We start from the raw sequence: 11,943 nt of genomic DNA on the forward strand, positions 1-11,943 counted from the left end.
ATTCCCCTAATCGCGTTTTTTGAAGAAGGCTTAAGAAAACTGCCGTATCTTAGTATGTTCTCTGTTTGGCATGGTTAATAAGCAGTAAGCAAACAGTCTGTCAAGTCTGCCGACGTCCAGTTTCACCTTAATATTTCGTGACGTTACAATGCAGACTTTTACAAAATGAGTGGTTTCATTGCTTTGTAACGTCATGAAAATTATCAATGCGAAAAAAATACCAATTTCTTTCCACCTAGTTGCTTTCGACGGGAAATTATTACTTTTTTTTAGAATATGGGTCATTCCACCTGAAGTGTGCAAGAAAAAATGCAAATTTGAAAATTACCATCTCCGATTCTGCTCAAATTTGGCAGAGCTGTTGAGACTATCAAAACCAGGGCTGTGGAGTCGGAGTCGGAGTCGGAGCCGGAGTCGGTGGAGTCGGGTCTTTTTGGGGACCTGGAGTCGGAGTCGGAGTCGTCAAAACTCGAACAGCTGGAGTCGGAGTCGGAGCCGGAGTCGGCTAAATTTTAAGAGCTGGAGTCGGAGTCGGAGTCGGAGCCGAAGATTTCTGATAACCCGGAGTCGGAGTCGGAGTTATCTTAAATTCAACAAAAAATATGTTTTTTTTTATTGTTCAGTATCTACTATATTACAGCATAATTTACAAAACTTCTTATGTTTTTAATTGTTTTTTACGTCGCATGCAATGCGTCGCCATTTTTTAATTTTTTTTAGAGATTTATCAGATGCCATTATGTTTTTGAAGCTTTTTATTGTGATTAGAAAGCTCTAATTGTGTTATTTCACTATAATCACTAAATGATAACCTCTTACCCAAATATGTAGTATCATAATTTGAAAAAATATACAAAATATTGGTTATGTAGTCAGACATATCTAATTGATTCTTTACTGCATCTTTTTGCCTATATTTATGTGCCCTTTCAATTCAAATTTGACCAAATTTCATCCAGTTCTTTCTGAAAAAAGAACACACACAGTCATCTTTTACCCCGATAGCGAATGTCTTGGAGGTTTTAAGTTAAATCATTTTTAGGAAAATAAGGTACATAAAAAGATTAAAAATAGTAATAACTGTTTTAGGAAATCGAAAAAGAGTCACTGACAGTATAACTTTTGTAACAAATAATCAACGATAATAATAATCTCTTACGTGGAACTCAACATGTGCATTTTGTTTATAACTGAGTACAAGAAAATCAAAGTGTTGCATTTAAAATAATTGAAACTAACTAAAAATATCAAAAGAAGTTGCAACTAATTTTGAAATAATCATTGAATGTTGATGTTGATGTTGATTTTAGGTAAACTATTTTGATATCGTTGCAAATTATCGTTGAACAAATCTCAGACTTCAGTACAAAAATGAACTTATAAAAAAATGTATAGAAGAAAATGTAGGATTTTAATTTATTTTTCAAATATTATTAAAAAAAATGAAATCAAAATATTATCAACCCGTAAGAATTTTCTCATACTGTATGTCCCACGCCAATATGACGGAAGGTGATTATCATTGCAAATCAATGTACCTTAAAATAATGAAATACTTGTGACCTAGAAAATATTTTACTTGTGGATATTTGTTTTTTATTATATTTTAAGTTTTTTTCGTATATTTTGATGGAGGCGCAAGATCATTCATAAAGCTTCGTTTTAGGTGAAGATTCACGAAGTATCGTGCGCCTCCTTTTTAATGTATATTTATTTTTAAAATCAAAATAAATTAAAACATTCCAGGGTAAAATATTTTCCTTGTCACAGATATTTGAAAAGGACCTCTTAAGCGACTTTTCCACGAAGAAATTGTTCAGATACATTGATTTGCAATAATAATCTCCTTCAGCCATGCCGTGATGTCCATGTACGCCTTAAAAAAAAACAAAAAAAAATGTTTTGTTTAAAATTGTCATTTAAAAAACAACGTGCCTGTCACTGTGCTTCTTATAAATGTCAGCCTGAAAATGAGAAAATTGAATTTTTATGATCAATAGATCATTAAGGCCAGGTTTCTTTTAATTGGGTACTAAAGCCCTATGCCAATTTTTATGTAAAACGGTAAAAAACACGATTAAAAACCATTTCTGATCACTATTTTTCATTTTAATGCAAAATTTTTTTTTGACTATACAACATTTTTTCGATGGATCAACTATGGTCCCCTTGGAACGAGCTGTCAAGTAGAAGCTTTTCTGTCAAGAAGGACAGCGAGGTTAATTTTTCAAAATTGATTTAAAAATCAATTTTTAACTCTTTGTGGTCATTGGGGGTCATTGCACTCAGAAAAATAAGCTTTATCGCTGTAAACAATAATATCAGCAATCTAAGCTTCATTTTAGGACCCAATTATTTATTCAAAAATAACAATTTAATATTTAAATTTATTAGCTTTGAATACATTATTTGCAAATTTGAGGTTAAGCAAATAAATCCAAATTTACTTACAAAACTGTTCTTCTCAAAATGCTTCTAAAACTGAAATTATTTTTTGATTTCTGTTTCCATAACGTATAAAACTTGTAACCTAGAATTTTTTTTTTTCGTTTTGTGATTCGTACTTATTTTTCTTGAGAAAAACATGTCGCTTAGAGAGTATTGAAATAATCCTATTTATCAATGTTTTAAAAATAATTAACTTATAATAGTTGACTAACTTTTGAAACATTTAAAAATATCTGGAGTCGGAGCCAACCATTTGTTGAAAGCTGGAGTCGGAGTCGGAGTCGGCTAGAGTTGGTAGGCCGGAGTCGGAGTCGGAGCCAACCATTTGTTGAAAGCCGGAGCCGGAGTCGGCTAGTCTGAGAAAGCCGGAGTCGGAGTCGTTTGAAATATGACCCGACTCCGCAGCCCTGATCAAAACATGCAAAAATCCCGAATTTCATCCAAATCGGACCACCCCCTCCATTTTTGTACCCTCCCAAAAAATCGACTTTTTGGCGATTTTTGAGCGAAACCCAACAAGCATAACAATACTTTAAACGTAAATGCCAACCAGAATAAGCTGAGTGCCGTTAAGAAGAGCTCTTAGTGCCGATGCATGTCTGCATATGAGTTAATACTTCACTTGTGTCAAAAGATATGTTTCTAAATTTTTTAAAGTAGGAAAATATTGGTTTTAAAAGCCATTCAGTATGTTGAATCCATGCCCAACTTCATTTTTGCCATGACATTAAGTTTTAAAATGATCCCGATGGTCTACTAGCCCGCATAATGTGTCATGAATACTATTTTTACAATTTCAGAACACCCATTCCCCCCCCAGTTTTTGCTACTCTAAAAAGCATCATGGTTTTCTTAAATGAAAATGAGTCGAATCGAAAAAGGGATTTAACCTTCATTTTTTTTTGACAGTTCGTAGCTGATATCTGATAAGGTGATATCTGACATATCGATGCCTCTGTGCTCTCTTGTACTAAGCTTGCTGGTTTTCCTGTCTAGTTAGCATAGGAGAGCACAGCAGGTAGCAGGCGTGCGATGTACCTCCGATTTACCACAAAGTTGAACCATAAATCAAGAGGCAGTGGTAACTCTGCGTTACTCTATGGTAAGACGTTATTCAACGTCAATACAAAATTAAAGAAGAAAAATCAAAAAAATAAACAAGACGAATAATTTTTTTAGTTGAAAAAAGTTTGTGAAACAAATAAAAAATAAGGACCAAATCAATAAAAACATTTAGCGTATCCTGCCCAAGTAACATTTTTTGTTGCGCATCCTTAAATGCAACTATTTCGTAACACCCAAAATGTGCTATCGCAACATAGTTAGAACACTCGTGGTGCCCTAAAAAGCGCACGAAAATGTTGTGTTGGCAACATTTAGCCACATGTTTTCAACTTTGTTTCGACGAAGTTGCAGAAACAACTTATTTGTCAAAATATGTCGGTAAAGTAGTTTGTTGTGTTGCCATTATGTTGTCATTTATTTTGCCCGAAACAAAAAATATCGTTTTAAACATAAAAAAAAACAAATGTGTCCCCCTGTCGGGATTCTAGACTGGTACCTTCAGACCCTCACACCATGCCTCTACCACTGAGCCACGGACACGGGGTTGGGCACAAGGTTGATCCGTAGCGCATTGGATTTACTTCCGTAAATATTCCATAAATATCGTAAATATAGGTAAATATTATTCACCTGCACGATATTCGGCACAACATTTTGTTCAGTGTGGATAATGACAGTTAAGAACTGTCACTTGTTTGTTTTCTTCGTTTACAAACTGTCACCGCACCGCTCGAGCTTGAGGTATTTTTTTTCACTTGCGGAACCGATCCTCGCAACAACCTTCCCCGCAATCCACCAGCAACCTGTGCAAGAAGCCCAGTGTGGATCTGCGCTCCGACCTCCGAATTGCCGACAAGACCATCGACTGCCTCGGACTTGGGGTGAGTAATCCTCCGATCTTTTGCTTCATTTCTAATCGTTCTGCCTTTGCAGATTTTACCGGAGGTCGATCCGACGGTGCGGATTTGCGACGGCTGTGCCGAACGCGTCGACGCGCAGCACGCCTTCCGGACGCGAGACCTGCACAACAATAGTTACGTCGAGAACGGGCTGGAGGACAAGGAAGACGAGGACGTGTGCCGGTTCTGCTTGAAGGCGGATGGCGGGGCGGCGTTGGTCGAGTTGTTTCCAGGCGGCGGCGGGAGCGTGGCGGATGAGGTGCAAACGGTGCGGGATTGTTTAGGGGTTGAGATCAACAGCTGGGATAAGTTGACGAAGATTTGCGGGGATTGTATGGGCGGTGTTGAAGAGTTGGCGGAATTTTCACCGACAGCCGTGCCGGTGAAGCTGGAGGACGTGACGGATCGTCGGATTCGTACAGCATTGGCAGTGAGAATGGGGACGGAAGTGAGGGTTTTGAGTCGGACAGTTCGACGGCGGATAACGGGGAGAAGCGTGGGGAAAAGCGGAAGGTCGCGGCACGGTCGCTGCCGTGGATTGGAAGTGTCCACGAGGTTACGAAGGTTACAAGTCTAAATGTTTGAACGGAGCGGAGGATGGAGTTCAAGCGAAGGTGAAGGCCAATAATGTGGATATTTAAAAAATCCTCCAGCAGAAGGATCCCGCGCGCATCTTTAAGGTGCTTCTGCACATGGTCAGACAAATGACAAATTCGGCAAATAACAACCGTACGCCATGATTATTGTTTTTTTTTTCATCACATTTAAAAATAGGTACAACAAAATACAGCTGAAACCACAAGTAAAAAGAAAATCCAAGAAACTTCAATGTTCGTCTCTCATTGAACTCCAGGTGACCAAATTAAGTCAAATAAATTTAAAACATGCATATGGAACAGTTGGATGCGTCTGCAACGTAATCGCGTGCAGGAAGTAATCGCCGGCGACTTTTCCTTGGTTAGTACAAACGCGTCCCGGACGAGTCTCCGATGAACATCTGCACCAGCTGCGGGCCGGCCAGCTTCAGGAAGGTCGACTTTGTTTGCGCCACACAGGTACCAGCCGAAAGCGTGCAGCACTCCCTTCGGCGGATGAATTCCCAGGTTCTTGAACATGTCCTTGTGCGTCATCGGCAGCACGACGGCCTCAATTAGTTCCTGGATTTGCTTGTCCAACCCACCAATGTCCGAGTAGTGCTCGGTGGGCCATTCGTCCACCTCCATCGCCTTGACGAGCGCGTCATACTCGGCCGGAAGTGTCCAGGATGAAGTACGACGTACGAGTCCTTGTTCACTCTCATCGCCCAGCTTGAGCTTCTCCGGAACAACCAGGCCAATCACGAGCAAAAAGTACGTCTGTCGTGTCGTAGTCTTGATGACGGGGCGCTTGCCCTTCCGCTGGTAGTCCAACGTGGTGTCTTCCGTCTCCTGCGGGTCCACGTCCAGCAGCTCGATCGGTTCCTACTGATCTTGGTATCCCGTCCCGATTACTCCTCGGAATTCAACATAGCGTGCCTTACAATCCAAAAAATGTGGCCGGAGAACAGCAAAATTGAAGGGATTTTTTTTTGTTTGTAAACAATCAGCACTGCGCGCGTTTGCTATGACAGCTGTAGAAACACTGAAATAAAATTCATAGAGGAGTCGTGTATACACGTGAATATGGATGCACATACGGATCAACTTATGAAATAAATGCAATATATTTGGAGTGACCACCTCGTGGCCACGGATGAATTGATGAAAAGAGATATGGTTGGGCCAAACTGTATATAAGATTTTTGATTCCAATATAAAACTTAGCACAAAAATCAGGCTAAGTCATATGTTGCAACAATGTGACCAATAAGTTTTCAATATGTTTCGATTACAAAACGAAATGGATTGTTGAAAAGTTGTTTTCAATTCGAAGTGTTCCAACCGAGGGGCGGGACAATAGTAAGAAATTAAATAATTTAATTAATTAACGGTCAAAATTAACAAATTAAGGCAAAATAAACTTTTGTTTACGACCAAAAAAACGCCACCTCTTTTTACACCACATTGATTTGGTAGCTTGACGTTGCGCGGGATATTTGTTGTTGTGTTTGGTCAAATTTTGTTTTGATTGCGTATTTGCGTTAACCAAACCAAAGGGCATTGCTCACCAGGAATCTGCTCCAACAAGCCAACTTGTTGAACTCCTGCCAGATGTACATCGCTTTCACTGCATCGGAAAGTATAATAATGCCAGTTCACTTGGAACTGTGGCGTTCCAGATCCTAACCTGCCTGAACGTGGTCAACCGGATCCAGGCAGACAACGTCCTACATCATTTCCATCGACATGATTAACTCTGGAAAATTAGCTGACTCGTCCCCATTGGATGATCGCAAATGAATTCACGGAGCTTCGACAAATCACCGTGTCTGTTTTCGAGTGCAAACTGGCCTCCAACCCTGCCTTCCAAACATTTACAGCAACGATTTCATGGATTTCGTCTTGGAAGAGCGCCTGCACCTGAACATCAACGAAGAAGCCATCGAAGACGATCCAGCGGACGTACGTTTTGTGACCGGAAGACCCGGAATATGAGGATGGGCCAGGACAAAGAGCCAATTGTGGCGAATCATGTAACGATGTAAAATTACGTAACTGTTCCAGAGAAGTGGTTAGGACGGAAGATGCCTGCGAGAGCAGAGTTTTCGGTAAAATTATTTGGGTAATAAAAAGCAAACACAAAAAAAACAACAACCAAATTTTATTTTTATTTGTGATAATAAAAATGCATTTTCACCACGCAATATCGACAAAACACTAAAGAATATTATTCAGCTTTATTTTGATTTTGTCTAGTCCTAAGAAACAATATTGAGAAGAAACTTCGGTTTGCCCTTTCAATCCTTCGGGAAGCAGCACCGTTTTGTTCTCCAGCTGCTCATCTCCATTTTGTCAGGTACTTCACCATGCCCGATTCAGAATCCACAGCATAGGTTCCACCGTAATTATCCGCAACAACTCTGCCATGTGGGGTTCATGCTTTAAGAAAAATTCTCCGCTTCGTCCATCTGCGCCGTTCCTCGTTCAAATTGTTCTGCATCAGTTTTCTTGCTTCGCTGCTGCTGCGTCCACCCATTCCCATTGAGCAACACGTCTGCATCAGCTGCTGCTTGTCCAGGTTCTTCTGAAAGGGCACCGCCCGCCCATCCGGCCCCGCCGTCATCATCCACTGGCAAACGTCGTTCATTTCCGGTCGTTTCACCGCCGGCCTTATCACAACCGGTTTAATGGGACCGTCCAGGTCCTTTTTAGCGGAACCGTTATTCGTTTTCCGTGTGACCAGATACCGGGAGGCCAGCAGTGCGGCTGGCACTCGCTCGAATCTAGGCCGGTCATCTCGGTCAGCAGCCGGCTGATGGGCATCGTCCAGCGGGGACACTCGCCGGGATGTTCATGCAGGTAGGGCGGGATTTTGGCGTAGATTGTGTGCGATCCGGGCGCGGAACAGGTTGGGTTCATGCTTAAAGAATAATTCTCCGTTCCCCTCAGCAAAGCCATCGTTCTGGAAGCAAAATATTGATGCAAATGATGAATGCAAAATAATCTCTTCCGCCGGCAGCATCTACTCTACCAGCGGATCACATCTTTCTGCATTCTCCGTAAATTTCACTTTATCCATCACCACTTTTTTCCAACGCTTCACGGAATCCAAACAAACTTGACAGTTGAGCGCGCGAAAGAGAAACAAACAGAACCAATGTTGAGAATGCAGGTGTGGCGCTGTCAGATGTCAAATGACGTGAGGTATTTAATTCCTTAATATATTAACTGCTAAAATTAATTCATTAAGGCCAATGTCGCGCCCCTCGGTTCCAACATTGCGACGTATTGTTGCTAAAATGTCATATATATATATATATATATATATATATATATATATATATATATATATATATATATATATATATATATATATATATATATATATATATATATATATATATATATATATATATATATATATATATATATATATATATATATATATATATATATATATATATATATATATATATATATATATACAGCAGTTCCATATGAAAGCTAAAGAAAAAAATAAAAGTGCTTCGATTTGGCTCAAAATTTTTCTGGGGGTTCCTTGGCCAAAATAATTAGACCCGTATTTTTTTGTTTGGCCATTAGGGTGGCCTACGTCGTGTTAGGGTGGTCCGAAAAATGGCCATTTTCGTCGATTTTCACAAAAACCACTTTTTTCAAAAAATCATAACTTCGCTCAATTCCAACCGATTTTAGCTGTCTAGGGTGCAAATGAAAGAAGATAAGTTGGTCTTCCAAGAAAAAATAATGTGGAGTTTCAAAAATCTAGCCTAACATTTGAAAAAGTCTAATGAAAACATCAAATGCCGTTTTGACGGTGTCTGGACCAAAGAGCCTATATCTGAAAATATTTTTAACGGATTCCTCGGACAATTTTACATAACATATCAAAATTGGGCGAGGTTCATTAACAGGATTCAGAGATATGATTTTTGAAAATAAAATCCGGGTTTTCGACGCGCCGCGCGCGAAAACGGAGATTGACGAAATCGGCAAAAAATCAACTTTTTTCACTAAAACTGCGATAACTCGAAAATTTTAGCGATGACCTATAAATGTTAGGGTACCAAAAGTTGCGTATTTCAATTACGAAAATTTTGGTACCCTAACATCCATAGGTCATCGCTGAAATTTTCTAGTTATCGCAGTTTTAGTGAAAAAGTTGATTTTGCCGATTTCGTCAATTTTCGCGCGCGGCGCGTCGAAAAACCCGGATTTTATTTTCAAAAAATCATATCTCTGAATCCTGTTAATGAACCTCACCCAATTTTTGATATATTATGTAAAATTGTTCGAGGAATCCGTTAAAAATATTTTCAGATATAGGCTCTTTGGTCCAGACACCGTCAAAACGGCATTTGATGTTTTCATAAGACTTTTTCAAATGTTAGGCTAGATTTTTGAAACTCCACATTATTTTTTCTTGGAAGACCAACTTATCTTCTTTCATTTGCACCCTAGACAGCTAAAATCGGTTGGAATGGAGCGAAGTTATGATTTTTTGAAAAAAGTGGTTTTTGTGAAAATCGACGAAAATGGCCATTTTTCGGACCACCCTAACACGGCGTAGGCCACCCTAATGGCCAAACAAAAAAATACGGGTCTAATTATTTTGGCCAAGGAACCCCCAGAAAAATTTTGAGCCCGATCGGAGAACTTTTTTTTTGGTTTAGGCTCTTTTCAAATGGAATTGCTGTATATATATATATATATATATATATATATATATGTTCTGTTCGGACTTAGTCAAATTTATCATGTTGCCATATGCTACTTGGGTGCACACACTGTATGCCAACACCTCGATGCCTCTGTGTTCTCTCATGCTAACTAGATAGGAAAACCAGCAAGCTTAGTACAAGAGAGCACAGAGTGCTCAATCTGTTAGAGTGAGCGCCTACTGAGGATTTTGTCTCGAGCCTCGAGTCGATCTGGCTCGAGATCGAGCCTGAATCGAGTCGAGACTGGAGCCAAAATTCTCAGTGGGCGGGCACTCTGCCCATGTTCAAATAAATGTCCCATATGCAATAACAGCAAGCTGAGAAAAACGCATTTGAAGTTTGTCCCACACATAAGGCTACGTGTTAAGTTTTTGCGAAAAAACTGAATTTCAACCTGATTTCTAGAAAAAATGTACTGGATGTTGTAGGCTCTTTTGAAAGATCACACGATTTTGAACCAAACTGCATCATTACTGAAAAGTGATGAAAATGCATTTGGGACATTTATGCGATCAGGGGCTGTACTTAAATGTTTACATTTGGTTTTTTATGGTGCTTAAAAAGATAAGTCGAGTTTAGGGTAGAGAATTTATTTTGGTTCACTATCAATTAATCAATTTTTACTACAGATTGTTAAGGGATCCCTTGACATTCTGTAATTTTAGCCACTCCATAAGATTTTCAGGTTAAGGATATATGTAAAAGATTATATGTGAGCCAAAATAAATTTATTTCCTAATAAATTATAACAGTTTATTATAGCTACGCCTCAAATTGCAAGCACAAGTAAAATGTATTCAAGGCTGCATTCGATGCGACAATCATGTCCCTTACCTTCTTCACTGTTTTCAAGCATAGAAGCCAATTCTTCTATGTTAACTGCATCAATATTACATGATGATGGAAAACGCATTAAAAAAATTACGACTGATGCAAAGTTTGGATCGTCAATACAACTTATTTTGTCAGACGCCATTGTCCACAATAAAAATGCACTTCTAAACCGATGTTGATGCGGTCACTTCAACAATCGCTGGTTAAAGCTATTTAAATTTGCCTTAAAGTAGTTCAATTCTAGTCTCCAGAATGATTAGTAGGTTGAACTAATAAATAACTAATTTTGGTGGAAATAATAACTTTTTTAAATCTCAACTAGTGTTGAAGACTGTAGAGTGGTGGCCATTTTTATGAAACCAAAACAACACAAACACCACGAAACATAAGCAAAATTTTGTTGAGGGGCATTTCTTCTGTCACTTTACACTAATACCACCCTACTAGAAAAAAAAACATCGCATGCTGTACCCCACCCTAATAGTATAGAATAGAGAAAGATAGAATTGCCACTCATTTACCGACCGGGGGACAAAACTGTGCTGCCTAACTGATGCCAGCGGCGAAACGGGGAACTACAACACCCTGCGCATAATACTGTCAAGAATGTGGAGAACTGGTTGGCACATATATATTATTCATTAAAAATGTAAAATGATTTAAAAAAACATGGAAAACAAATCAAAACAATTATGAAAACTCAAGATAAGTGCATCCCTTAACTAGGATGTTTTGTTTTAAATAAGATTGAATGATTTTTATTTCGCATCAGCATGTTTTTTTTTTTCTAAATTTCAAGATTATGCCAAATAAGTTGACACCCGTTTTCACTTCTCCAAGACATCTGTTTTGTCATGTTGACATTTCGCTGTCGCTGTCAAACCAAGTGAAGAATCGGAAGAGGAAATGACTATTTTGCCGTTCGGAGTGAAGAAAAGTGGTCGTGGTGTTCCAGCAAAGACTCCGCACTCCAACTTAAACCGCAATTTGCGCTTAATCCTAACGTTCTACCGCCTTCACTAGTCTCGTCTTTTCATCCGGCTTCTAAGCACCATTTCACATTTTTGATTGCCAACTGAACGTCAACAAGCCTTTTTCCATCTGTCACTGTCAAACAAAACGCACCCTCCAGAATGCACGGGGCAGTTCCATCAAAGTGCACAGTGCGCATTTCGACTGAAGTTCCCCGTTTCGAGCAGTGGTGGCGCTGTCGGCAGTGTCGCTTGACGTTTACAAGGGGGAATCGGCAAGTGGCAATTCTACCTATCTCTATAGAGCTTTATGACGTTTCGAGTACGCACACTAGCGCACGATTTGATTTTGCTGGCCGGACAAAATTTAACCTCACTTTTTTTCGTGTACGTACACGCAATACATGCG

The 11,943-nt window shown here is 39.3% G+C and overlaps 2 protein-coding genes across 2 annotated transcripts; one reads left to right on the top strand and one right to left on the bottom strand.

The window, feature by feature from the left end:
- Positions 1-4,026: 4,026 nt before the first annotated feature.
- LOC119766259 lies at positions 4,027-4,989 on the top strand. The gene is made up of 3 exons (XM_038250699.1): positions 4,027-4,076; positions 4,313-4,394; positions 4,447-4,989. Exons 1-3 carry the CDS (start codon positions 4,027-4,029, stop codon positions 4,987-4,989), a joined length of 675 nt encoding a protein of 224 aa, XP_038106627.1.
- A 262-nt stretch (positions 4,990-5,251) lies between these two features.
- On the bottom strand, positions 5,252-11,734 carry LOC119766260 (26S proteasome regulatory subunit 6A-A-like). The gene is made up of 3 exons (XM_038250700.1): positions 11,689-11,734; positions 7,503-7,828; positions 5,252-5,872 (listed from the first exon to the last, which is right to left on the bottom strand). The coding sequence occupies exons 1-3, from the start codon at positions 11,732-11,734 to the stop codon at positions 5,252-5,254; spliced, it is 993 nt and encodes a 330-aa protein (XP_038106628.1).
- Between the last annotated feature and the right edge of the window lie 209 nt (positions 11,735-11,943).

This window comes from Culex quinquefasciatus, chromosome 2 (genome assembly GCF_015732765.1).
Source record: "Culex quinquefasciatus strain JHB chromosome 2, VPISU_Cqui_1.0_pri_paternal, whole genome shotgun sequence".
In the NCBI taxonomy this organism is placed as follows: domain Eukaryota; kingdom Metazoa; phylum Arthropoda; class Insecta; order Diptera; family Culicidae; genus Culex; species Culex quinquefasciatus.